The 27500-nt window shown below is 43.5% G+C and overlaps 1 protein-coding gene across 4 annotated transcripts in view; it reads left to right on the top strand.

Moving 5' to 3' along the window:
- The window catches only part of LOC130388969 (NT-3 growth factor receptor-like), a 181235-nt gene that overhangs the window by 123746 nt on the left and 29989 nt on the right, over positions 1 to 27500 (top strand). For 3 of the 4 annotated variants that reach the window (XM_056598604.1, XM_056598603.1, XM_056598601.1), the window contains 5 exons: positions 1514 to 1626; positions 2730 to 2916; positions 3670 to 3684; positions 4549 to 4604; positions 6129 to 6231. In XM_056598604.1, coding sequence (XP_056454579.1) covers positions 1514 to 1626; positions 2730 to 2916; positions 3670 to 3684; positions 4549 to 4604; positions 6129 to 6231 — 474 coding nt within the window. The remainder of the gene's footprint in view (positions 1 to 1513; positions 1627 to 2729; positions 2917 to 3669; positions 3685 to 4548; positions 4605 to 6128; positions 6232 to 27500) is intronic. The other variant, XM_056598602.1, reaches the window with a different exon arrangement.

Genomic DNA, 27500 nt, shown 5'->3' with positions numbered 1-27500 from the left:
CACACACACACACACACACACACACACACACACACACACACACACACACACACACACACCCATGATGCTGCTTTTGATTCAAAGGATAAACTGTTGTGTATTTTGTGTGATGTGAATAAGAAACTAAGAAATGCATTTCTTCCTGTTGTGGAAATAATGTATACTTGGGGATTTGTGAAGGGGCAGTGATTATGTTTTTCACTTGAAGAGATTGGCATGGCTGTTTGTGCTGAAAAACACAAATTGCTGTGATTATTGGTAGACCACTGAGGCAACGATCAACATAGTTTTAGGGTCTGGGTTACGAAACACAACACTCTCACTTTCCAGGATGGTGTGATCCCATAAGAACTTACTGGGTTGTAGATGAGGGGAGATGGGGGGGGGGGGGGGAATAAAAGGTGGATTTGACGTTGCGTGATATATTCTGTTATAAACTAAATGTCCTGTATTTTAGGTATTTGTGTCCAGGGACAGTTTTGTGATGAGCAAAAGGTTTCTGTGCCTGGCATTTCTGCTTCAGAGTCACGACTGTGAACAATCCTGCGCCCGCTGTGTATCTATGCTTGACTTTGCTGTATCTCCGTGCTGCATTTGTCTAATTGAATGGATTTAGATGGAATCTCATTGAAAAAAATCGAATCTTATTTTATTTTACCTAACCTAATCTAATCTAACCATTCATGTTTTATGTTTCTGTCTATATTGACATTATTTTGTCATGTGGATTGCCACCATATTAAAGTAATTTAAAGCAGGTCATGTAGAAGAGACACTAATAATAATTATGTTGAGTATCTGTGCACTGGATGTGTGTGTGTGTGTGTGTGTGTGTGTGTGTGTGTGTGTGTGTGTGTGTGTGTGTGTGTGTGTGTGTGTGTGTGTGTGTGTGTGTGTGTGTGTGTGTGTGTGTGCACAAAGGCTCTAACCTTTTATGAAAATGGCTGACACAAAGAATTATTAATTTATCGACGGACAGAGGTTTGTATTTCACTGAGTAGGCTAAGGTAAGACGATAACTCTTTGTTGCTGCAGAACTGCGCCTGTGTTTACATTCTTAGATGGGTTTGTCTACCAACAGACAGAAACTCTAGATGAATGAAGTCGCACACACACACACACACACACACACACACACACACACACACACACACACACACACACACACACACACACACACACACACACACACGCACAGCAAACTGGTGTGATGAGAACAGCATATTCAGTGGACAACTGTGGTCTCTGTGGTCTTGTCACTGTAAAGGAGACCAGTGTTGAAGGGCACCCACAATGAACAACACATGTATCGACCACTAAGCCGCACTTGAGTCTGCTGTTGCTCTGTTTTATACTGATCAGCTTAACGTGCCCTCTTGCCCTCTCACAACTCCTTTCTATATCTTCCTCTGAATGCATCTACATGTTTCTCCATCTGTTTCTCTGTGATTGGGTTGGTGATTGGTTATCTCACCATGACATTGTGCATCCTCCCCTTTCTGTCCCCTTTCAGACCCCCCCCTCATCATGAAGCTGAAGGAGCCGTACAAACGCCACGACACCTGCATAGAGTTCACCGTGGCTGGCTCCCCCCATCCAACCCTGCGTTGGTACTATAGGGACCAGGTGGGCCGCGGTCCTTCTTCTTCTTATTATAGATCGATCCTCTACTTCTATAGATGAACTATGTGCTGTTGGTGAACGTCTTCATATTAATCATGAATATGCTGATTGATGCTTCAGAAGGATCTATTCTTTTAGCACTATTTTCCGGAAGGAAAATAGTAGGTCGAGGAGTTCCTCATGTAATTATTATTAAATAAGCACTGCTGTATCATCATAGTTTGTATATATAAAAAGTATGTATTATGTGTCTGGATCAACAACCTGCTTATATGAGCAAAACGTTTTATATGCACCCAAACACAGTTTTATGGAAAGCAATGCAGTCCTCCCAGTTTGCTTACTTTAGCCGTTAACCATCGGATGAAAATGGTTAATAAAAGGATTGGAATGAGGATCTTTTTCAACCAATTACAAATGAATAAACTAGTATAAGTATTAAGTATAAGTATTAATGTCCATTCAACCCTGAGTAGCAAGGCATTTCTGAAAAACGGACAAATACGTGACCAAATACCAAAATGCAAAACACCAAGCATGTACAACACAATAGTTACTGCGTTCAAAGCGAATAGGGATTACCAAACAGGATTATAATTTTTTCTGTTAAAATTCTTGACATGCGGCCGCCGATGCCAATGATTTTGCCTCAACACCCGGGCCCCCTGAATGGCATGTGGTGGGCTCCCTGGAAGTGTATTGATCGCCTCCTTCCTGCCGCTGTCTGGCTCATCGCATTCATCTGCTAAATGATGAAGTGATACGTGTTGCGTGTGATGTGTTCGAAAAAGAGGTTGTTGAATGCTCCAATCATTGCAAAGGCTGAGAGTGGGGATAGCGTTTCGTGACCATATATGGATGCATAGTATAGGCGGCGGCTGTTGTGTTGCAATCGATTGGAGGTGTCTCTGAGCCCCACCCCACCTCGCTTGTTGTTGTGTGTGTGTGTGTGTGTGTGTGTGTGTGTGTGTGTGTGTGTGTGTGTGTGTGTGTGTGTGTGTGTGAGAGAATATGTGTTTGTGTTTGTGCTCATGTGTGAGAGTTTGTGTGTGTGTGATGCACAAGGGTAAACCCCTGCAATCCCCTATGTCTTCCCCCTTGCGTAGGAAATCCTCCACGACGAGTTTGTGCGCACCGAGTTCGACATCTACAAGGACGACGTGGAGGGCTGCCTGATGTTCAAGAACCCCACGCACTTCAACAACGGCAACTACACGCTGGTGGCCAGCAACATCCTGGGCGTGGCCACCAAGACCGTATATGGGCACTTCCTCAAAAAGCCCTACTTCCCCGGTAGGCTCATGTTCACTGTGACGAAGACGAGCCCGTTTACTGCTCGGTGTGGGATGGGATGAAGGGCAAGGTGGCGCCCAGGAAAGGCAGGGAACCCGGGGCCTATCCACTGAAAGGTACCGGGTTCGATTCCCCTGCTAAATGGCGGCGGACTACCTGTGTGGGCATTCTTGAGCAGGATGCCTTATCCAAGCTTATTAATTACATGTTAATTGACTGTTAGTTATTTATAAATTTTTTAGCTTCATAGCCTGATAAATGAGATAAATAGAATACAAAAATGGATTGATGTTGCGGATTGTTAATTTTTTGTCATCCTGAACTCAGTAACCGGCAGTTCACAAACATTACATTGGCTTGCTGGAGGTGGCTTTTAATATGCAGTGTCAGTATAAAGCAATTAACAAGGGATGCATTATATATAGCAAAGTGCAGATGGTGATAATAATACAACGCTATTTTGGGGTAAATCTTTTCACGTGTTCAACAGCTCTCGATTAACTGACAGCAATGCTAACGTTCTTTCATCTCACTCTCTCCCCCTTTCCCTTTTCTCTTTTTTTTTTTCACACTCGCACACAAACTCCCTTCCTTGTTCTGACTGCAACCCCCATTACTTTTCATATCTCTCTCTCTCTCTCTCTCTCTCTCTCTCTCTCTCTCTCTCTCTCTCTCTCTCTCTCTCTCTCTCTCTCTCTCTCTCTCTCTCTCTCTCTCTCTCTCTCTCTCTTCTCCCTTGCTTGCCAGATATAGATGATATTGATTATGGTAAGTCGTTTTCCACTTCATCTGCCCAGTGCAAAAAATCTCATCGGAGAATTACAAGTCCATTCTCAAGGTTGTCACAATATGTTAGAGTTAATGCCACAAAGTCAGAAAAAAATAAAATAATGTATGCCCCCCCCCCCCCCCCAGCCATCCAGTTTGGTCCAAGTTTAAAAAAAAATATATATTTTAAAACACTTTCGATTTTTTTCAGCTCATGCACTGTGTTTCATTTTGTATCGTCCATTGTGTATCCTAATCAAATTCACCCTATATCCTGCCTTTTTATATCTGCCATATGCTGAAGCAGACATTATCACAGTCCCACTTTATTAATGCAATCTACTAGTGCTGTCTGATCCCCGGTCCCCTGCACTCTGTGACACGATGACAGATAATTATAGGAATGGAGCGGGGGGCGAAACGTGACAGGAAAGGACTCAAATATAGTAGTAAGGCATCAAGCCAAGGTATCATACATATTCATTTCCTAACAAAATATATAAAGACACTGATGAACCACCTTTTCCGTTTCATTTTTATGTATTACCGTTACAGAAAAGTCCCTCTGTCTCGAACAAAGTTTGCGCACATACTAATAATTCATGATAGTTAATGGTGGACGAAAGGCAATTGTCAAGGTAAAATTAATGGCGATCAGTTTAACAACTGGTATTTCAGAAGTCGCACACACACACACACACACACACACACACACACACACACACACACACACACACACACACACACACACACACACACACACACACACACACACACACACATTACACATATCTGCACTCTGTTCTTAGGGGTTTCTTCATGTAAGCTTCACCCACAACTTATGTGTGCCATTTTCTTTTGCAGACACACCGGCCCCAACCATAACAGTGACACACAGACCGGAGGAGGATACCTTTGGGGTGAGCGTTCAAGACAGTCAAACGCAACACACCGCTAGCTAATGGATGACATGTAGCTTGACTCACTTGTGCTTGAGTTGTTACTCTGTCGCCTATAGGAACCATTTACAACTGGAAAATGTAGCAAACGATCAAGATAAGAGTCAGTCATGTTTGTTTATAAAGTGAGATTTGCTACATGAGTGGAGCGTGCTGTCACATCATTATGTGGTGTATGAGTTGGAATTACTACTCTTTTCAGCTTCACCTTAGTTAACCTGCAAGAGATCAGGCATTCCTCCTGTACTTGCCACAAGAAAAGAGGCAACGTAGGCACTATAGGGTGAGGGATTGGGGAACAGCTGCAATGAGAGTGAGAGAAGGAAATAAAGCGGGTAGAGAATTGAGCAAGAGATTGGTGAGAAATAAACCCCCCAAAAACTTAAAATGAGGATGAAAAACAGAATCTCCCTCTATCTGCCTGTATTCCCTCGGTGGTTAGTTAGACTGAGAGTTGGTAAGAAATGTAATTGAGTTCCTCTCTCTCCTGTAATTGACTGGGGAAAGCAGCCAAGATAACTCTTAACTTCCGGCCCAGGTTTTAAGTGGAGTGTGACTTTGTGCGTGTGTTTCAGTTTATAAATATTTCCTGAGCGTGTGTGTGTGTGTGTGTGTGTGTGTGTGTGTGTGTGTGTGTGTGTGTGTGTGTGTCTGTGTCTGTGTCTGTGTGTGTGTGTGTGTGTGTGTGTGTGTGTGTGTGTGTTAGTAGATGTCGTGTAAGCGGATGGGAGAAAATGATCCCAGTTCAAAAAAAACAGGCAATCTTAGGAAATGACTCCAATTTTAAAGCCCTGTTTTGGCAAAAGACATTTGTGGCGCAATTAAAAAAGAAAAGAAAACAGGTGCTTTTATTTCTGCACTTGCTTTAATTCATAGCTTTTGTCCAGAAATGTGTCCAAACATCTTGGTAACCAACAGAACGACTCCTTGATGTTCATGAATAGACGTCTTAGCTGCATGTTTTTGCTATCTGCCTTCCTTTCAGTTTACAGTTTACCCATGCACTCTCATCCTCTCAACTTCTTCGAAAATATAAACAAAAAATGTAATTGCATCACTAGGGTGAGGCAAGGCGGCTAACATCCCATGTGATATCAATCACGGAAGCCCGCTTTGAGGGGATATACTAGATCAAATGGCCAGGGATTGAACCAGAGGGATTCACTACCCATAGACATTACTGACCAGAATATCATCGCATTATCCCGTGTGCTGCAAGGTTGCTTTGCAATTGTGCAAAAACCATGCTAATGATCCCGCATAGACGCCTCCCGCCTCCGCCTTCCCAGACAGCATAAGCTTTGCGTCGCACACATTAACCCTCTGGACACCACCACCCCCACCCTTCTTCATCTTTTCATACCCCTGTGCTCTTGTCGTTCCTTTCCTTCTTTTACCACACCTCTCCTGACAACCCCTCTCTACCTTCCTCTCACCTGTTCTCCCTCTCTACCCCCTCTCTCCTCCCTGTCCTCTGATGCCCAGGTCTCCATCGCCGTGGGTCTGGCGGGGTTCGCCTGCGTGATGCTCATCGTCCTTTTTGTGCTCATCAACAAATATGGCCGACGCTCCAAGTTTGGCATGAAAGGTAGGAACCCGACATATATATGTTTGCCGGTATATATCACTACTTCTCGCCCTTCTCGTCTGCCCCCATTACCGTGATATATCTCTAATATCTTCTGCAGAGGTTCCAGTGATTAAATCACATTGCACCAAGAAAATGTTTGTACTAGGGCCTATATATTATCTCAGTTTAATGTTGTAAATCTGTTGGGGAAAAGAAATCTAACACATTTAAAATAATTTTGGACACAAAAAAGCTCTGTTGTAATGACATACAGCCTTTCTAGTATGCAAAGCAGTAATACCCGGCTGGTTTTGGAAAGTGCTGGCCTCCCTCGTCCTTTCTAACAGAACTGGAATAACATTATCAATAACAGCGGGTGCAAAAAAAGCCACAAGCGGTGTTAGAAATATTTGGTGTGCGTGATTCAGTTCTCAGCCCTGATACACAGGTTTAGGATTTCTCCCATTGAAAGCAAGTACAAGCAAAGCGACTCCCGGGATAAGACAAGAGAAACCAGTAGATGGTATGCATTCAAGAAATGTTTTCACGGATGTCCTCTTGAATGTACTATTACTATTGTGCAGCCTCTTTTTAGTGCTTCCCATGAAACCTTAACAATACAACAATAAACAATAAGTCACGTTTACCACCATACTAGGCAGCTATTTTACAGGTGTGTGTGGGGGTTTGACATGTGTCCTTGCTTTTTCTCACACCGGTTGCTAACATTCATGGAAGGACAAGCACTGCGCCAAATGCGTTTGTGTCACCTTAAGTCATGTGCGCTTTTGCATAGCCATGTTAAAAGAGTTTTGCTCTGAGTTTGCCATAGTCTATTGTGCTCGTTGCTTTGGCTCTGGACATTCCGATTTACACAAAGTTGAACCTATTGAACTCGATGCAAATTCTCCCTATACTGCTCACCGGAATGCATTCATCATGCAAGCGTCGCTCGCTTGTTATATTACGGACACATGCACATGACTTCCCACATGCGGAAGAGACACGTGTACGCATGCATAAATGTTTTAGCCATACATGATGGATCAGATATTCCCGTTCTGCCCTGGAAATCTCCATATTTACATGGATCTTATGAGCACAGACCCGGATGGCAGAAAAACAACACACAAAGTTCATACATTCTCACTGATAAACATGCGTTCACATTGGCACACACATTAGCACGATATATTACATTCCCGCAAAGCGCGGCGTGTGCGTGGGTTGGCGATTGTGTGTATCAAGACTTTGGCTTGCTGCCAACAACATTGACTTTCATTTCACTTCCTATGTGGTTTTCACTCTCTCACTCTCTGTGTCTCTCATTTAAACTCTCTGTTTCACAATCTCTTTGCCCCCGAGTTCCTACATTTCCGCTACTTCTTTCCATCAAATAGTCCGCCCTCCACATTTTCTCTCTCTCTCTCTCTCTCTCTCTCTCTCTCTCTCTCTCTCTCTCTCTCTCTCTCTCTCTCTCAGTCTCTCCCCCCCCCTTTATTTCTTGCCCCCAGCTAATTGAAAGCAGATTAACCCAGTATCAACAGGCACAGATTTGTACAAAAAAATAATAAAAGAGGGGGGAAATAGAGGAGGCAGAGGGGTGGAGGGGTCGGGTGTAGTTTGGAGGAAGGGGGGGATTTGGGGGGGGGGGGGGGGGGGTGCAAAGAGAAAGAGAGGCGGAGGGTGGGAGGCAGCAAGCAAAGAGGACGGAAGGAAGGATAGAACAGATAGAACTGTTGCTCTGGCACAGTTATCCTGATGCTAATCAGTTCAAAACGCTTCCTTTGATTCCCTTACCGCCTTGTTTTCTTTATGACTTTTTATTATACCCTTTTATTATTAATGTATTATTCATTGTGTTATTCATTATTCATGACTCCTGTATTAGGGCCTGCATATAATATGCAAACAATCTTATAGAAAGCAATAATATCTCAGTGTTTTGTCTTTGCGTTTTTATTTATTTATTTGTCCATCTTTTTTCATTTGGTTTTGCGGGAGGAGGGATTGTGGCTATTGGACGCGGTCCCTCCGTAATCCCTGCTCCATGACCGCCGCATCAACCCTCCCAGCAGCACAGCGCTCCACAGAGCCCACTGCCCGCTTGCCTGTTGCCCCACACTCAATCCCAGCCCCTTGCCACGAGCCTGGGGTGCTGATTGTCTGCCAATGGGAGGGAGGGCCAGGGAGGGGAGGAAATGAGAGAAGCAGGCTGATGATAGTGATGAGGATGATGCTGCTGATGATGATGATGATGATGATGATGATGATGATGATGATGATGATGATGATGGTGGTGAAGATGATGAAACAGAGGACAGATTTCAGTGCGACGATTCAGTGCAGTCTAAAAGGGGGGGGGGGGGGGGGGGGGGCAGAGATGGCTCGGGAGGAACTAAGGTTCACAGTTTTATTGGGAACAGTGTTTTGTCCAAAGGAAATCAACTTGAAGCTAAGAATAATTTGGTTTCTGTGCATCTATCTGTTGAATACAGCAAAGCCTGAAATAAGGTTTAATATGGCATTCGGACTGGCATACAAATGATCTTCTTTAAGCAAAAAGCAAAAATTGTAATCACTGAAAAACTAAAAGGCCATAGGATAAGTGAATCCTTCTGTTTTAATGCCAGACAAGATTTAAACCAGCAAAGCGATTTTTCTCCATTATGGATGGAAGCTCTGAATAGCATATCTCCGGCACAACCAATTACTAAATCATGCAAAATGTCCAAGATTCCTTAGAAATACCAAAAATATTTTCAAATCATTCACATCCCATTGCCAGATACCTGCTGCAGCAGGTTGTTGGTGATGGATATCAAAATATAAAACCTTGACCATGCACATCACAATAACTAGCAATGCCATTGCTAGTCGAATACAGAATGAATAGTCTTTATTTCTAAAAAAATATTTACTTTATGTTCATACCTTGTGGAAATATTTTTCAACAATTGTCCGTTGTTGATCTAGTCAGGTATTTAAAGTGTATGCATTTTTTCACAAAGAATATCCATGGGGAGGTTGACTGTGAGCATTTGGACTTATTTCTCACACATTGCATTAATTCTTAATGTTCATGTTTTTTACTTACTCTATGTAAGGCTAACACATCACGTCTATTGTCCAAGGCCATGATGGAGCGGTTTTATCCTAATACTGGTGATGATATTTCTTCTATTTGCATTCGTAACCCTAAGAACATCTCTGAAACGCCTCTTTCAAAGAGCCACTTTAAAATCTGCCTATTTATCATGCCGTCTCTATATTTCACGTAGGCATTAGCATCCTGTGCGTCAGACGCCTAGTGCTCTCCAATGGACCGCAACAGAGGGGAGATATCTCAGACGGTTAACTACGTTGGCTCATTTTAGCTGCCTATCTTCCCTCACAAGCAAGGGGGTTTAGGATATAATGGTGGGTAACTTTTTTAATCAGTGGATCTCCTCAACAAAAATATATTCCTAGATTTAGTATGAATGTTCAAAACCACCGGATGTGCCAAATTTGGCACTACCTTACAGGGTTGCTTTTAGCACACTTAAACAAACACCCGCCAAGACACACACACACACACACACACACACACACACACACACACACACACACACACACACACACACACACACACACACACACACACACACACACACACACACACACACACACATATGGCCATACAGATCTCATGTCTTAAGGGCACATGCACAGAAACAACCTTTCAACCATCTGTTGATTACATCCATCTGTTCCCTAAGTGCGCCTTAGTGTCCGTCCGACTTCATGCCCATGAGGCATATGCACACACACACACACACACACACACATACACACACACACACACACACACACACACACACACACACACACACACACACACACACACACACACACACACACACACACACACACACACACATACACACACACACACACGCCCAAGCCCATGAACAAACGCACTCACACACATGCAACAAATGTTTGACTTGAGACATTCACCAAAGATAAATGTGTCGATATCAAGTTACAGGCCTCAGGAAATGGCTGCTTTTAAAACACAGAAAAGAAAGATCCCAAACAAATGATTTCATTAAAGTTCCATAAATCCTGCACTTCCTCTTTTGTTTTGCAGATTATATGTTTTTGCCTTTACCCGAGGAGGAAATTGCATCTGTGTTTTCCCCCACAGAAGGAACATTGCTGATTTCTATCAGGGTGCAATCTGCCTTTAAAGCCGTGGTTTTAATGTGGGGAGAGTCCAGACGTCCTTCTGATTCGTTCACCGGCCTCCCTTTCTGTCGCCGTGTCTCTGCTATGTGTTCTGTATCGTTTGGCGGCCATCTTTCTGTTCTCCTTTGTGACCGCAGCACAAAAATGGTCGGTGCGTGACCTGACACTGGGCGCTCCAGCAGCCTTTCATGCCAGATGTATGGGCTGCCATTGAGTCGATTTTCAAAGCAGGCAATTCTTAGATATGCTTGCTCTTTTCTCTGGCTCTCTCTATATCATGTTAGTGGATCGTCAAAACAGCCCTTGTATGTGTTTCAATTGGGGCACACCATGGGTTTTTATTGATTTCATCACCCAAGAAGCGCATTCTTTACTCAGAACCCCATAAAGCCCCTGATATTTCTTTGTTTCCAGACTGGCCACAGTTCACTGGGCCCCGGTAATGTTTCTATGATGTGTGTATCTTTAAAGGATGGACTCATTTAGAAACCTCCAGCTAGAAGTACTGTGACTGTAGGCCTTAAATGACACTTCAAATGGCAGTGTGTGTCACTCTTGTGATGTGTATAGAAACCAAATAACCATCACTTTAAGCATGGCAATTTAAGCCTACGTTGCGCTGTGATTCCAAAAAGCATTTGGTGACATAAAGCAGCTGTGCATGCACTGCGCCGAGTAGAATTACTTTCCTCGCCTTGCTTTTCATACGGGTAAAAGCCAAATCTCCAAATCTGTTGAATATCTGTATCTACAAAATATGTTTTGCTCTTTTGAGATGTGCTAGGTGATGGGTCAACAGGTGTGGGTAGGCTGTTAAGGTAAAATAAAATAAAAAAGCTGAATAATCTGTTGTAGGATATGGCTTTATAAAGCACAACAAAATACAGGATATGTTAGAGATGCTAAGCGGAAGCCATTTGCACCCTCAGGGCGGAAATTGCTACCTTTTATCAATTTGTCATTGTTTAAATGTTGAATGCTAGAACACAGGGCAATTATTATTTTAAAAATCTAAAGAATGAAGATGCTCTTGGACTTTGTTTTCAAAGTAAGACTACAGGTGGAAATTGGAGACGGGAATCGGGGCCCATGGAGCTCTGAGTGGCTTTCATTTAATTTGGGCTTCTCAAAGGCAGCGAGGTCTCAACAAGTAGACTAAAAAGGAGCTCAAAGAATCCACCAGGTTAAAAGAACAGGCCCCCATCATCTCAAACCCCAAAATGGTCTGAGAAAGCCCTGCAGTACTGATGTCAATGGTCGTAGAAGAACGTCTTTAAATGAACGGTCGCGGACGGGACCAACAATCCATTATTTTCATAAGGCTATAAAACTGCCTATTATGCTGCAGGCTGCTTGGCTGGTTGAGCTTGGTGCAGTGATGCATTCAGGGGAGTGAGGGATGAGGGAGCAGGAGAGAATAAAAGGACTGAGAGGAGCCAGAAGGTCAACAGAATGACAGGCTGAAAGTTGTCGAGGGTACAAGGCACACGGAAAAAAGGGGAAAGTAAAGTTACAGAGTAAGACTCCGGCAAAAACATCAGGGGGTCTTTGACGACAGCCAGCGCCACGCCTGCTGCCACCGCAGCCATCTATCCTGGGCGACTGGGTGTGCACCCGGGGGCAGAGCGGAGCAGCAGCCACATGCTCTGGAAGCCTGAAGCGTGGCGCTCAAAAATAAGGGGAAAAAAAACCATCGCCGGGTCGAGATTCTCTTTAACCCCGAATCCAATAATATGGCCTCGTCACATATTTCGTCCGCCCAATGAAACGTTTGAGCGGGTCAAATAAATAAGATTGCCTGCCATGCTGCGCCAAACGCTGTGATATACAAAACTGTGTATAGCTTTCGAGGGGGAGAAGGTAACCCATGCATGTGGCCGCACCTTGTTTCGCAAGGTGAGAACGTATGAGTTATGGCGGCGTTGGAGGGATACAGCGCACATTTGGCAAAACATAAATAGTGATGTTGGTTTTATTCTGAAACCCGCTCCCCTATAGTGTGAATAATACCACCACAGCTTGAACAAATCGGCGAAGAATAACACTGCGCGCATTGTGGTTCTGATATATTGTGTTGTATACCTCAACTACCTTTATTTCTTTCACTGTTTATGTGTGATCCGTACTGTGTGTTTTCACGACACGGTTTGGCCTCGCCTTATCCTGAGGCATCGTCATTATCAGCCTTGTACAAATTTAATTTGTTAACATTGACATTGGGTGTCATGGAACAGCATAGAGCACTGACTTGCAAAGCAATGCCATATTCCCAGATAAACCTTTATGTAATTATTAGGGATAATAATTAATTAAATTTGGTTGATGGCCAGCCTGCACCTCAGGCTGGTGACGTTTTGTTATCTCCGACCCCCAGGGGCACGGAAAGTTGATCACACTCGTCTCCCAGGGGGAACGGACTTGTTCCCTATCTCGCTTGGCAACATGGTTTCCAAGACCGCCACAATCTCCACCTGGCTGAGCATAACATTGAATTTTCTTCCTGTCCAGATGTTGTTGAAGGGCTAGATATGGGTTGTCCCTCACCGCCCAGACCAACGGTGTGTCAAGTGCTAAATAGGTGAATAAATAAAAAAACATATTGATTATTTCGCTACAGCGATAATAAGGTGTGCTAAATTCTAGCTTGACATTCATGTGATACAAATACATATCCCATCCTGGCCACACTTGCTCAGTCAGTATTGTACGTCATTATTAACTAAACGCTTGTTCCCTTCAACTCATAGTCCCTGAGCTATTTTCAGTTGTTAACTTTTTATAGCAACAAAAGCCAATGGAACCCATACCTTGCACTTAGCTGGTTGACCAACCTCACTTAGCCCCCTCAGCCAGCCAGCACACACGCACGCGCACACACACACACACACACACACACACACACACACACACACACACACACACACACACACACACACACACACACACACACACACACACACACACACACACACACACACACACACACACACACACACACACACACACACATTTCTCTCTCACTTTGAGTCTATCTCTTTCTCTTGCGCTCCTTAAATCTATCTCTCTCTCAATCTCTCTCGCGCACTCTCTCGGTCACTATGTCTCTCTCTCTCTCTCTCTCTCTCTCTCTCTCTCTCTCTCTCTCTCTCTCTCTCTCTCTCTCTCTCTCTCTCTTTACACTACTTCTTGTTGTGTCCTAGATCATACCATCTGGTCTAGTGTTTTATTAACAGCAACCGAGGCTCATCGTGCCCTGCTTTACTTACGCACATGCTCTCTCTCACACACACACACACACACACACACACACGCACACACACACACACACACACACACACACACACGCACACGCACAGGAGACATAAGCGAGTGTGCAACCAAGCATTGAAATGCATAAACACACAGGATGCGTCAGTAGAATGGCTCTTTAGTTCCAGAGGTGGAGAAGGTTTATGGGTGCTTATAAGAGAGGGTGAGGAGAAAAGGCATCTTTGTCTGCTTCAAGGTTAACCATTACTGCAAATCCGACTATTATTCAGCATTGGGCGAGGGAAAGGAAATGGCATACACGTATATTATCCCTTATAAAATTGGTCTTCATAATCGCGACGTAGTTGACATCTCATTATCATTTAGCTCTGAACCATTTTTATCATTTGCTTAATTTATATTTTTGGTAATTGAATTAAAATCATTCAACATCCTTTTCAAACCTAGTATTTGTATTTTTCATGACATGGTACATGTCACCAGATGTGTCAGGGCAAGTAGATGTTTTGTGCTTAAATTAACTTGATCTTTCCCTTTCCTGTGCAATATGTGCTTCACAATATTGTCTACCCACTTGATTGACCCACCATTGTCACATTCAATAGGGAGCAAAAAAAAAAAAGTATAACTGGAAAGGATTTTTAAATTAAAGCATAAGGCAAAAGTCTGTGAAAAGGAAGACCTTTGAATGTATTCATCAACTCTCAGACCGTTTTTCAGAGAGCCTTGGTGCTCTCCTGATCAGGGTTCTTCCAGTTTGACAACCGGCCATACCCATGTAGAATGATTTGTTCTGCATGAGGTGACGTAATTAAAACAAACAATTCACAAACGTCAATACACCTGATGAATATTGCAAGGGGCCTTTGTCAGGATAAATGCGCTGCACTTTAACTTTTCAAATAGAAGAGGAAGATAAGATGAATGGGATCTTGTAATGAATGGGCATTTCAATATTTGCCGATACAAATATCACTATGATTTCATATTATCAAAATAAGAGGCATCCCTTACATGCCGTAAACAGCTAATAATTCATTTGTCAGCTGTTTTAAGATTGCTCATATTTCATGGAACAAAATGATGTTATTTGCTTCTAGCCAGCCCCAACGGCTTCCACTGCCAATGCATGCTATGACATTCTTAGCTGTAATGAAACGGAGGCTCCGCTCGCTTCCTTTTTCATTTTTAATAAACAGTATTAGCAAGAGACCTATTTCAAAGGATGGCAATCTCTATAGGCTTTGTATATGTCATGACTATGGACTAATATGACAGAAGAAGAATTTAATTCCCAACAAGTAAACTGAGCTTATTTTCTGGCGGACCGATCCCAAAGAGGACTGGTAATACTTCTTAGCTCTTCTTATGATGAGCCAATTCCTGGTCCCATAGGCTTCTTCTACATCAGCATTAACCTGTGTGTCTGAGTGTGGTCTGTGTGTGTGTGTGTGTGTGTGTGTGTGTGTGTGTGTGTGTGTGTGTGTGTGTGTGTGTGTGTGTGTGTGTGTGTGTGTGTGTGTGTGTGTGTGTGTGTGAGCTTGTGTGTGTGTATGTGGGCGTGCGCATTGGTGAATATTATATTGGTTTAATTGATGCCTATCATAGAGGAGCATTATTTGATTGTATTTTAAGGGCACAGAGAGAAGCTATCCGTGTAATTAAATATATGTATGATTGGGCCATTTAAATGGTAATTAATCCTGGGTAAGGTTGCGCTTAAGGGAACGAGCAGGAAATGAACGCCTTCCCTGGTTAACCGTAGACCACTCGGAGGGCAGGTTTCCGCAGCCATTTCCTTTGTGTATAGATTTCTTTGATTTATTGCTTTCTCATCTTACAGAATTGCAGGCAAAATACAAAGTCTCTTTGTATCTTTACATCATTAAGACTTTTATAGTTTCAGTAATAGTTGGAATTTTTTTGGAGAAATTAGCAAAAAAATAAAAATATTATATCTTAACCTTAACCCACAAATCCAATTAGGAATTTTCTTGTGAATTCTCAGGTTAGGGGCTGGACTCTTAATGAAGTACTATTAGTACTTCTGCTCTTCGGTATCCATATTAATGTCATCTTGCATTTATTAGTTGTTATTGTACGGAATAAAATCTTCCTTCTCTTTTTCTTCTTCTTCTGGTGAACATCATAGCATTTCAATGTCATTTCAATGTGAATGTCGTTTCTCATCCCGACACAGCGGCTCATTAAAAAGTGAGGACTGCCATGTAACATCGGATGGGCCCATTTGAAATTAGCCTTCAAGCTATTTGTAGTCTCTAGAAACCCTTAAGGGAATCCGACTCCACGGAGTTGCCATGTTTAGTAACCAGGCTATGTTGACGAAACCATCAACTGCTTCTATTCTTTATGACCCTGAATGGCAGCACTTGGGAGACAGGCGCTAACCTGCCTTGGTGGCTCGATCCTATGGTATTTGTGGCAGAAGATCTATTCATGGGCCTCTGGTTCTGCACTTTCTCATGTTTCAAAGAAGCTGCGCGACTGAACTGTGATTCTCCTCAGATGCTCTCGGTATAGAGCGTTTTATTTCCCACGAGGATATTTTGTAACCCCGTGTTTGCTCAACACAATCTCGTCGTAATCCCTGTCGCCTTTTATAGTTGCCCATGTAACCCGGATCGTTCTTCAAACCCTTCTGAACGGTTGGCTGCCAAGTGTCTTTGATTCCTGCAACGCACCTTTTTTATGAACAAAACAGAAAATAAAAATAATACCGTACAATAAAAGAATGCAGTGCTGATGATTATGACATGGTCTTGATAAATATGTAAAAAATAGGTTCACTCTATTATTCATACTTTATTCCTATTATATTCATAGAGATTTTTTGTTGTATTATCCCGCACCGTATGGCCCGAAGCCCTGAAATGGACAAAGAACTAAGGAGGACATTTTATTAAATGGAAAGTAGATAGCGTTTGTTGTGGTGAAGACAGAAGCACTCCTTACAACAATTAACTTTGTAGTCCGCCAACCTGTGCTAATATAAATGTTGCCAAAGACAACTGGCAAAATTGAAGATGAACGCACAGGGAAAATGAAACGATGAGAAGAAATAAATGAAGAAAGCCCACCTTCGTGTAATTGGGGTGCAGAGTGCCAAAAATATCTCTCTATTGTACTTTCAATCAGGGAATATTCGCAAAAAAAATAGTTACAGGGTCATATGCTTTTACTGTAGTCAATACAACATGACAGCTTAAATGGGCTTCACTTTGGAAAAAGGTGAAACAGAATAGAGACAGCAATGGAGAATATTTAAACAAATATTTGTAAATTCAAAAGAATATCCTCCATTCCCTGCCCTCTCTTCCTCTGACAGCACAGTGCCAAGATGGTGGCCATAACAATCAAGACGGTCAATACAAAACTGATAGAGCCCGGTAGCGCAATTTCCCGCTCACTCTCACCCTATCCTTTTCCTTTCCGACATTAGCTATTCCTCCGTCCATGTCACCTCTCCAGCTGACAGATCAATATGACACCCTTGCCTTTACACAACTGTCACCGAAATGTAGAAGCCCTATCAAAACGCTTAATGATTTAGCCGACGTCCTAGTATCCCCGTCCAACATACACAAACACACACACACACACATACACACACACACACACACATAACACACACGCACACACACACACGCACACACACACACACACACACACACACACACACACACACACACACACACACACACACACACACACACACACACACACACACACACACACAGACAAACATGCACCCCCACACGCACAATCACAACCACAGCCACATCCGAGATAGGAGAGGGAAAAGGGAATATAGATGATGAATATGTGCCTTCCTCATGGTCCGTCTTATTCCACCACATCCCCCCCTACATCTATAGGTAGACATCTCTCGTGGAGAGAGGGAGGGATATAGCTACACCCCAATCTCTTAAAAACACAGAGAAAGGGTTTAAACCGCATGAAATGAAAAGAGGTAGGGATAGCGAGGAAGGAGAGGTGTGCTGGCTTAGAGGAAGTATGGGTAGATTAAAGGATAAAGCGAACAGTAGAGGGTGACCCTAGCTGGAGACACCTGCAGTCAGGGTAGAGTGGGAACCTAATGAGGGGACCCGGGAACATACACAGGGGGAAGGACACACGTGAGCAGCATGCAGAGCACAGGTAGACGTGGTGCCCCTGGTTCTGTTCTTCCACCCCAGAGCATCAGGGGGAGCCGTGGTAACAGAGCGATGCATAGATGTCACGAGGTATGGACCACACATGAGGGATAAACATGAGCTACATGCATGCGGCATAGAGAACACATGAGTTACAGAAAACACGTGAGGTACAGACAATTAATGAGGTATGACAGAGAAATGAAGTATGGACACCATGTAAGTTGTAGCGATGGGTGGTTTGCGACCGAATCAGTTCGAATGAACAAATCTTTGACAAGAACGAACCGAACTGATTCTTCCCTCTCGATCGTCTTGTTCTTTCCCAGACTCGACTCCTCCCAGACCACTCGCTGACTCGCTGTTCATTCACTGACTGTGAGCGGTGAAGAGGGAAGAGGCTTAGTGAGCGAGCGTACGATAATACGATTCAATATCAGTGAAATGGTAAATGCATGCTGTCTTTGTATTTTCTGTGTCATGCCAGATTAATCAAATATTTGAATGTCTCGTCAATCCGTCTCGTTCTTTCATGGTTCGTTCTCCAAACAGGGACCCCCACCATCATTGCTAAGTCAAGTCTATTATCTTGCTGATATGTTAAACATCCAATAATCAACTACCCCCCCCCCCCCCCCCCCATCCCGCTGCATTTGGTTAAAGTTGTAATGTTGATTTATGACCGACTTCCATGATCGTTTGAGAATGAGAACGACGGAGCAGCTGAGTCTCACTGACTCAGCTGAGAACCGTGCATTCCATGATTCTATTCCCCGTTACCGGAAACTCGACTGAACAAACAAACAAACGATTCTGAACGATTCTGCTTGGCGAACTGACCGACGCAGACTGAATCAAGGAAAAGATTCATTGAATCCATCACTAGTAAGTTGTATAAAACACATGAAGTATGGATAAAACATGAGTATATACAACCCATGAAGTAGAAAACACATGGGGGTATAGACATGAGCATAGATAATCCATGATTTATAGACATAATAATAGATTATGCATGACGTTTAGACATGAGCATAGATATTACATGAGGTATAGACATCAGATAGGGTACAGACATAATAATAGATAATACATGAGGTCTGAAAAGAACATGAGGTATAGACAGACACGCATAAGATAATGGCAATACATGATAATAGACACGTGGTATAGGCAATACATGAGGTACAGACAATACATGTGGCATAGGAAACATATGAGCTATAGATAACATATGAGGCATAGACAGTACATGTGGTATAGGAAACACACAAGGTATAGACAAGGGTATAGACAACCCACAAGGTATAGGCAACACATGAGCTATAGGCAACACATGAGCTATAGATAACAAATGAGGTACAGGCAATAGAAGGAATCAGCTGTGTCTAGCAGAGCCATCATCCCCCGCCATTGGTGCCTTGCATCAGTAACGTTTCCACGCCAATGTGTCAGGCTACATCAGGGGAAATAATTGTAAAAGCCGTTTAAATGTTAATTTTGGCCAGTAAATTAAAGCATACTGCCTGTTTGTGGGACAGAGGACACTTAAATTCATTACTGTTTAGTCATCTCTCCTTCTGGCAACTTTTCCCTTTTCTTTCTCTCTCTCTGTCTCTCTCGCTCCCTCTGTGGATTTCTCTAGTATCTCGTTTCAACACAGAGTTCCTGCCTCTGTCTGTCATTTTACTCCAAGTCATTTTCCCTCTCTCTCTCTTCTTCTCCCTCCCAGTTCATTCTGCAACTTGGAGATAATTAGCCCCATTTAACATCCCCCTGCTTCTGTCTACCCTCGGTATTACGGTCTCTCTCTCTCTCTAACGCTCTCGCTCCCTCTCTCTCTCTCTCTCTCTCTCTCTCTCTCTCTCTCTCTCTCTCTCTCTCTCTCTCTCTCTCAGCTAACTATGATGCTATGAAGCAGATGTAGAGATCTATGGATCAGTCTGTTTGTTATCATTCAATGCTGTGTTATCATTCAATGCTGTGTGTGTGTGCGTGTGTGTGTGTGTGTGTGTGTGTGTGTGTGTGTGTGTGTGTGTGTGTGTGTGTGTGTGTGTGTGTGTGTGTGTGTGTGTGTGTGTGTGTGTGTGTGTGTTTGTGTGTGGTTTGAGAGGCAGAAATACAATGGAAAGGACAATCGGCTGACTTAATTCAGATTACTCTCTTTCTGTCTTTTCAATGTAACTGAGTTCAGTGATTTTCATTAAGGCAATAATGAAGTTACCGGTGATCTATTGAGTTCAGCTGAGCTCTATATGCGTTGCTTTAACAGTTAAAATATGCCGACTTAACAAGACACACAATTAAGAGAAGATCAAACTACAATGCAATCAAAATTCAAGAAGAAAATCCATTGAATAAGATGTTCCAATATAGGGTAGAATCAGGGAATAGGGGAACATTTCAACTTACATTGCAGCAACTCAATCTTTTCCACACGTATTTTATAGGTGTTTTATTCAATAAAGTCAAAATCTCATCAAATATTACAATAACTCTGTGTAAGGTATTTCCAGAAAAGACTGATCAGAGGAAGCCCAAGAGGTGAACGTAAAAGGTACACCATCACACACGAACACACTCACATTCTCACACACTCCCTCGCTCCCAGATGGAGAGAAAATAGCGTTCAAAGGAGGATAAAGCAGGGAAAACAAGAATATGTAATACATTAAATATAATAAATTGTACATCCAGCAGTTTGTATGGCTGCAGAATAAACCAAATTCGAGTTCAGTGTAGCAGGCCAATCTTCCGGTCTGCTATCAACCTGCACAATGTCTCCGTGTCTAGCACAACCGGGTCAGCAAATCAACCTGGGTTAGACACCGAGGCGGGCAAGTCAGTCAGTCAGAAATGTAATCAGTCAAGCAGTCGCAAAGGGACTCAGTCACTCAGTAAACCCTAACAGCCAATCAGCTTTGAGACCGCCAACAGAGCCTGGCCTGCCCACCCACACACAGTGTATTGATCACTGAGCCAAAACTCTAGCCACTGACCCGCCTGCCCAGTCGGTCAGCCAGTCAGTCAGCCATTTGGTCAACCAGCCGCTCAGTCAATCCATCAGCTGTCAGCCATTCTGTCTGTGTCCAGTCAGTCAGCTTCTCCTTTAATCAACCAGCCAGTCAGCCAGCCAGCCAGTCAGTCGGCTATTTAGTCAGCCAGCCACTCAGTCAGTCAGTCACGCACTGAGTCGGTCAGCCTGCATCCAGTCAGACAACTTATCATTCCGTCCACCAGCCAGTTGGGGGATCTGTCAGACGGACGGAGCAGCCGACCTGGGCCGACGTAATTGTTTTGTGTTTGTTGTTTTCTCCCGCCTGTCTGCGTGGCGCGCTCCCTCGTTGTCAGCCCCCGCACCTTTACCCTTCACACCCCCCCTACCAGCCTCCCCTCCCACACTCGTCCTGTCGCTCCCGCTGTCCCCAGCCCTCTCTGTCCGCCTCCCACCCCTAACCTCTCCCACTGACTCCCCCCTCTTGGACCAAAGCCATTACTAGTGGAGGAGGAGGAGGAGGAGGAAGGGGGGGAGGAGGGGAAGGAGGGGGAGGAGGGGGAGGAGGAGGAGGGTAGCGTGAGGCGCTTGGCTGAAGGCTGTGTGATGAGAACGCTTTGCTTGTCTCTATCGTTTAATGTCTGCTGGGAGGGCAGCCGCCATGAGAGAGAGAGAGAGAGAGAGAGGGAGAGGGAGAGGGAGAGGGAGAGGGAGAGAGAGCTGAGAGAGAGGGGGGGGGAGAGAGAGAGGGGGGAGGGAGAGAGAGAGAGAGCAGAGAGAGAGAGTGAGAGAGAGGGGGGGTGGAGAGAGAGAGGGGGGAGGGAGAGAGAGAGAGAGTGTGGGGGGGGGGGGGTGTCACTGAGGGATTGAGTGAGAGAAGAAGGGATGAATATGGAGCGAATTAGGGAAGGAGAGAGAGATTGCGCCGTGGCAAGGACACGAGAAAGAGAGTCGCAAATTCACCGGGGAGGTTGGGAAATGCTTAAAGAGCAGTCTGCTGGGAAATGACTTACTTCTTTGGCTGCAAACACTCACTCACACACACGCATACACCAACGTACACACACACACACACACACACACACACACACACACACACACACACACACACACACACACACACACACACACACACACACACACACACACACACACACACACACACACACACACACACACACACAACCAGGGAGTCTTGCAGGTGTTAAAGGTGAAATTAATTATAACCCCCATTATCAACAACACTGCCTCGTGTTCCACGGGGGATAATGCGCTATTAATTTACAACCATCTTCTGAGTGTGTGTGTGTTTGCGTGCGTGCGTGCGTGTGTCTGCGTGTGTATTTGTGTGGATGTGTGTGCTATCAATTTGTTTCAATTCCAAGTCCTGGGTGGGCAAGACTCTGGGAACTGGATGGAGCAAGCATTGTGTGGCCATGTTTGTCCAATCCTTCTTGATTGGACAGCCAAAGTGGAAAGATTGTGCGATTGGATGACTGGCCATCAAGCGGTGACTGTGTCATGTAATCATGGAGGTCATTGGGAAATTGACAAGCAATTCATTTAGCCTCCCATGGAGGGATACTTTGTGAAACACACAGCCTCCCTAGACACCAATACACACACACACACACACACACACACACACACACACACACACACACACACACACACACACACACACACACACACACACACACACACACACACACACACACACATACATAACCCTGTATGCCACTGTTCTATCATCATTGTCTTGGCCAGTACGAGAAGCATGTTGTCGGCTCTGCAACCTGACCAGACATGTCACATCCCCGCACACACGTGCACGTAATCCAGACAGCCACTGATTCCATGTATTATCGTTACATCATGGCGGTTGATTGAATGATTTTGCCATGTGTCCGTCACTGCAGGGCCACACAGCCCACCCGTACTAGGGTTATTTATCTCCCTCACTGCGGGCTGGGCCAGCAATGGGCCACCAGCAATGGGCCACCACCACGGCCCTGCAGAGACGGGACGTATGGGACTGGGAGAGGAGGGTGTGGAGACCTGTCAATCTGTGTGCCAAGCGCTGGTAGTCCATCACAGATTCAGAAGAAAAATCCCCTTTTCCTTTCCCTAAGTGGTACCTGTCCAGTTGTTGACCGCAGACAACCTCATGAATAGATAGTCTGCAGACGTTTTTTGTGCGAGACGTTTCAATTTTAATGCAATAGGGTCCCTATGCCTTTGATGTCTTTTGGGGTTTTCTGTTTAGAGCCAAGAGTGAAAATGAAAAAAGGCTTGATTTAAGGTGTAATGACCGGCAATCTGAAGTTTGTCGTTGACATCAATGAAGGATTGATGTTTATGAACAGAGTTAAATATCTCCCTCTGCTACCTGATTCTCTAACCAGAAATGTTGTTCATGCTGCCTGCTTCAACACAGCCATGTCACAGCCATGTGACACCATTGAAAAACATATTGTTTATTTGGATGAAGATAGTACTACATTACATGGTTGTTTGGTCATATTACTAAAGGTACAGAGTGGCCATACTAATAGAAAGACAATTGTAGAGAGATTAAATCATGCATCCATAATGGCGGGAGCCTAAATGCACAGTTCCATTTAAACATTGTTCCCTTCAAACCATGATGATGTTACCCAAACATAATCTAATTTTTCATTAGACTGCAGACCAACTCATCTAGGAAACCGAACATGTAGATACTGTCCAAAACAAATATAAAAAGAAAGACACAAAGCGGCAACTCCCTTTAAATCATTTGAATGTATTATCTTTGTAGCTCATACTGGACCTCAGCAATGTTGTGGGCATTTTAATTATCCCTGTTTCAATAATACCTTAGGCTAATGATTCCTGGCAGCAGAGATAGTCAACAACAACAAGCACCATACTTTGCCATCTATATCACACAATAATTGTGTAGATAGGAGTGAATATTTTACTATAATTAAGACATTAATATTGGGAAATGCAAAGACATTCAAAATGACACAATATTTAGACTCAAAACATGGATTAATGTTTTGGGGGATAATTACTAACAAGGGCTGCTAATGAGCTAACACAAACATTTTATAATGACGTTAGTGTTTTGTAAGCTATACTAATTTGCAATATGTTTCACTGACATCATTAAACAGTTAAACTGATCTGGCCTCATATTATTCAGGGTAATATTATGGTTAATTCTCATAATGTGTTGTCTCAGACCTTTAATATACATACATACAATTTATTTCACTTGTACTTCAAAACATGTTTTTACATATTTTTCTGTATGGCTGTATTTGTGATTATCTCTCTTTTGGAAACCTTTGAAATTATATGTGTGTTTACTTCTGATTTCAAACACGTTAACTAACCAGTGCTTCATCTCAACATCATCCTCGAAGGATTAGAGTAGTCTGGTGTTTTTGCATGGGTGTGTGTTTTATGCTATGATAAAACACTATTTGCTTGGCTCTTTTAATTCATATGGCAGGTTAACCATATTTCCCTGTGACAATTTTTTTTTAAACCAACCATTCCCCTGGCCTGCATTCTACTGGAACAATTTAGGGCTGTGTCTCGTATAACAGTTTTTCCTCAGTTGCAATTCATTAACTGAAATCGCAATCTTTTGTTTGTTAACATACAGGGTCACAAAAACACACACACACATATATATATATATATTTATATATTTATAATGAAAACACAGAAAAAAAACACACACTGGCACACGTGGACACAAATACGTACACACACACACACACACACACACACACACACACACACACACACACACACACACACACACACACACACACACACACACACACACACACACACACACACACACACACACACACACACACACGTCAAACGGGCAAACAAATACAAACTTACACAAACACACAAAATCCCAAAAAGGCTCTACAAAAGCTGAATCCAACACTAACCACTAACAATGCCGAGAGCCAGTCATGTGATTTATTGAGGTAATAAACACTGATTAACTGGCCTTTAAGCCAGTGTGCAGCAAGTATTGACAATTCATCCGTAACAGTTGATAGATAGGGGTAATAAAGGGTGACTGAAAGACTTTGGAGCAAATCAGATGTTGAGGAAACAGAGGGAGGGCGGGCTTTGTGGTAAACTACCAGCATAGAGTTTTACTGCATTATTGGATCCACTGAGTACATAGGGTCTTCCATTGTTCATACAAAACCATCATTTTGTACAGCTGTTGTTAACGGCGCCATTTTAATCACCAATTATTAGACTGGGGTGTGCTGGAGAGGATTCTTTGCTCCATTTGAAGCAACATGGTTATCCGGAGATCACAATACGACACATATATATTACATATATCCAGCAGTCACAGACAGTAGTGAGAGAATCCCACCGAAACTCAAGGCCAGGGTCCTAGCTCCCAGGAATCGATTTACAGCAAATCAAAAAAATACAGTTTTTACTGCAGTGGGGGGAAAAAAATTGTATTTTACACATTGATCTTCTCAATATCCTTTGTTTGCTGTGTTTTTATATATATCTGCCATCTTGGCCCTCAAAAAAAACATTTTTTTAAATGTATTTATACTCAGAGGAAAATTGCATATTTGTGCAGTGTGAGTGTTGGTTTACGTTAGGTCAGTTGATGTTTGGCTATGGTGAGGTTTAGTTTCAAGGATGTTGGGGCTAGGTTAGCCAATGTATTACCGAGGTCTGCTGATTGGCCTGTTAATTACAGGGTCGCAGGAAACAGATTAATATGTGTGATATGTTGAATGATATGAGATGTCATTTTAGATTCTAAGTCCCAGAGTTGACTTGATGTTTGCCCCATCTTTAATAAAGGATAAATCATCAGAATATGAAATGAGGTTGCGTTCGGCCTTGATGAATCCTCCAGAAACCGAGCAAAACTGTTAACTAGAAACACGGTATATCACAGAATGCAAAAACTTATGCAGTTCATTTGTTGATTTGGTATCGTTTGAGCATTGATTCAAATGACCATGGTTCAACTGAACATTAAGCCCATTTTGCACTTATTTGTAATTTAATAATTTATCATAAAACTTGAGTGATATTGAAAAATTGGAAATGCAGCAAAGAATGTAAGAAACATTTGGTATGCTTTTAAAAAATTACTGTTATTTACCAGATAGCACTTTTGATACATATGGCGGACATCCTTCTGTGGCCTAATATAGTATCTTTAACAGTACACATACTCTACTACCATTCCAAATTCAGGAGGTGTGTGGGTAAGTGGTTAAGGGAACTGTCAGGGCAGTTCATGGCATTGGCATAGGCCTACTCCTTCACAACGTAATGCTTTTCGGTTCAAATCTGTTTTAGAAATTTGCCCTATATCAGCAAGGCTGGCTCACTTGTCGGTTTTCTGGGCGGAATGCAACAAGTGGTTGGCTTTGTGGTGCATTTGAAAGATGTGTGCGGTGCTTGGGTTGAAAAATTGTGTGAAGGCTAAATTTAGCCTTCGTCTTCAGATAATATTAACGGTTTACCCCTGACAATCCAGCGCAAGTGGTGTAATTCTCCATCTCTTTGTCCAATTATAGACCTGCCTCTCTCCTTAACCTCTCTTACCCCCCCCCCCCCCCCCCCCCCCCAACCCCACCATGCACATGCACACACTTTCACTGCAGCTCCGCCCCGCCCATCTCATCATTAATGGAGCTGTCCCTGTTCATTTACTAAAGTTTTAACGTGCTCCGCCATGCATGGGGTGCATTACATAAGGGGGGTTGTGCGGGGATTGTGGGGGTGAACTGGTCAACCGTTCAGATAGAAAAATGGCCATTGTGAGCCCAGATATAATAATAGCGTCCCGCAAAGATGACCACCGCATCGTGCTGTCCCTGGCCATTACTGTACATCTCCATCTTGTTCCCGCTACTATTGTACTCCCCCTTCTCTCTTTCTCTTGCTCTCTCGCTCTCTCTCGATCTCCCGTTGAGAGGGCTACACTCCTTGATCAAACAGACTGTCGCTCACAGTCAAATCAGGTTGATGTCCAGCATGCCACCCAGAAATGGAGTGCCCGTTCCCTTGGCCCTTCCTTTCCCTGCCCTCAGCTTAGCTGTCTACCGTCCCCCCCCCCCTCTCTCTCTCTTTCTCTCATTCTCTCTATCTCTCTCTCCTTCTTCCCCTCTCTTGCTCTCCCCTCTCGTCCTATTTTGAGTCCTTCCCTCCTCTTCCCAACCATCGCTTTTCTGTCCTCCATTAAGCGTAGGACACAAAGACTGTATCCGTCAGCCAAAGTACCGCGAGGTTAATGTTTCAAGTACCTTTCTAAACTCACCCTCCCATACGATAAATCTCTCTCTCTCTCTCCCTTTCCCGCCTCCTCTCACACCCCTTCTCTCTCAATTTGTGCCTACCTATCTCTCCCTCTCACTTGCCCTCTCTCTTCCTGTGCCGACCCCTGGCATTTTTTGTAATCTAAAGAGTGACATCACACATTTGCGAGGGGCTTAATGGTGTTTCTCTCTTTCTCTCTCCCTCTCTCTCCCTCTCTTTCTCTCTCCTATTTCCTTGCATCGGGCCCCAACAATCCTTACCTATGTTTCCCCCTGTTCCCATAT

Source organism: Gadus chalcogrammus, chromosome 9 (genome assembly GCF_026213295.1).
Source record: "Gadus chalcogrammus isolate NIFS_2021 chromosome 9, NIFS_Gcha_1.0, whole genome shotgun sequence".
Taxonomy (NCBI): domain Eukaryota; kingdom Metazoa; phylum Chordata; class Actinopteri; order Gadiformes; family Gadidae; genus Gadus; species Gadus chalcogrammus.
Note: the sequence above shows the minus strand (reverse complement) of the source record. Positions and strands in the feature narration are given on the sequence as shown.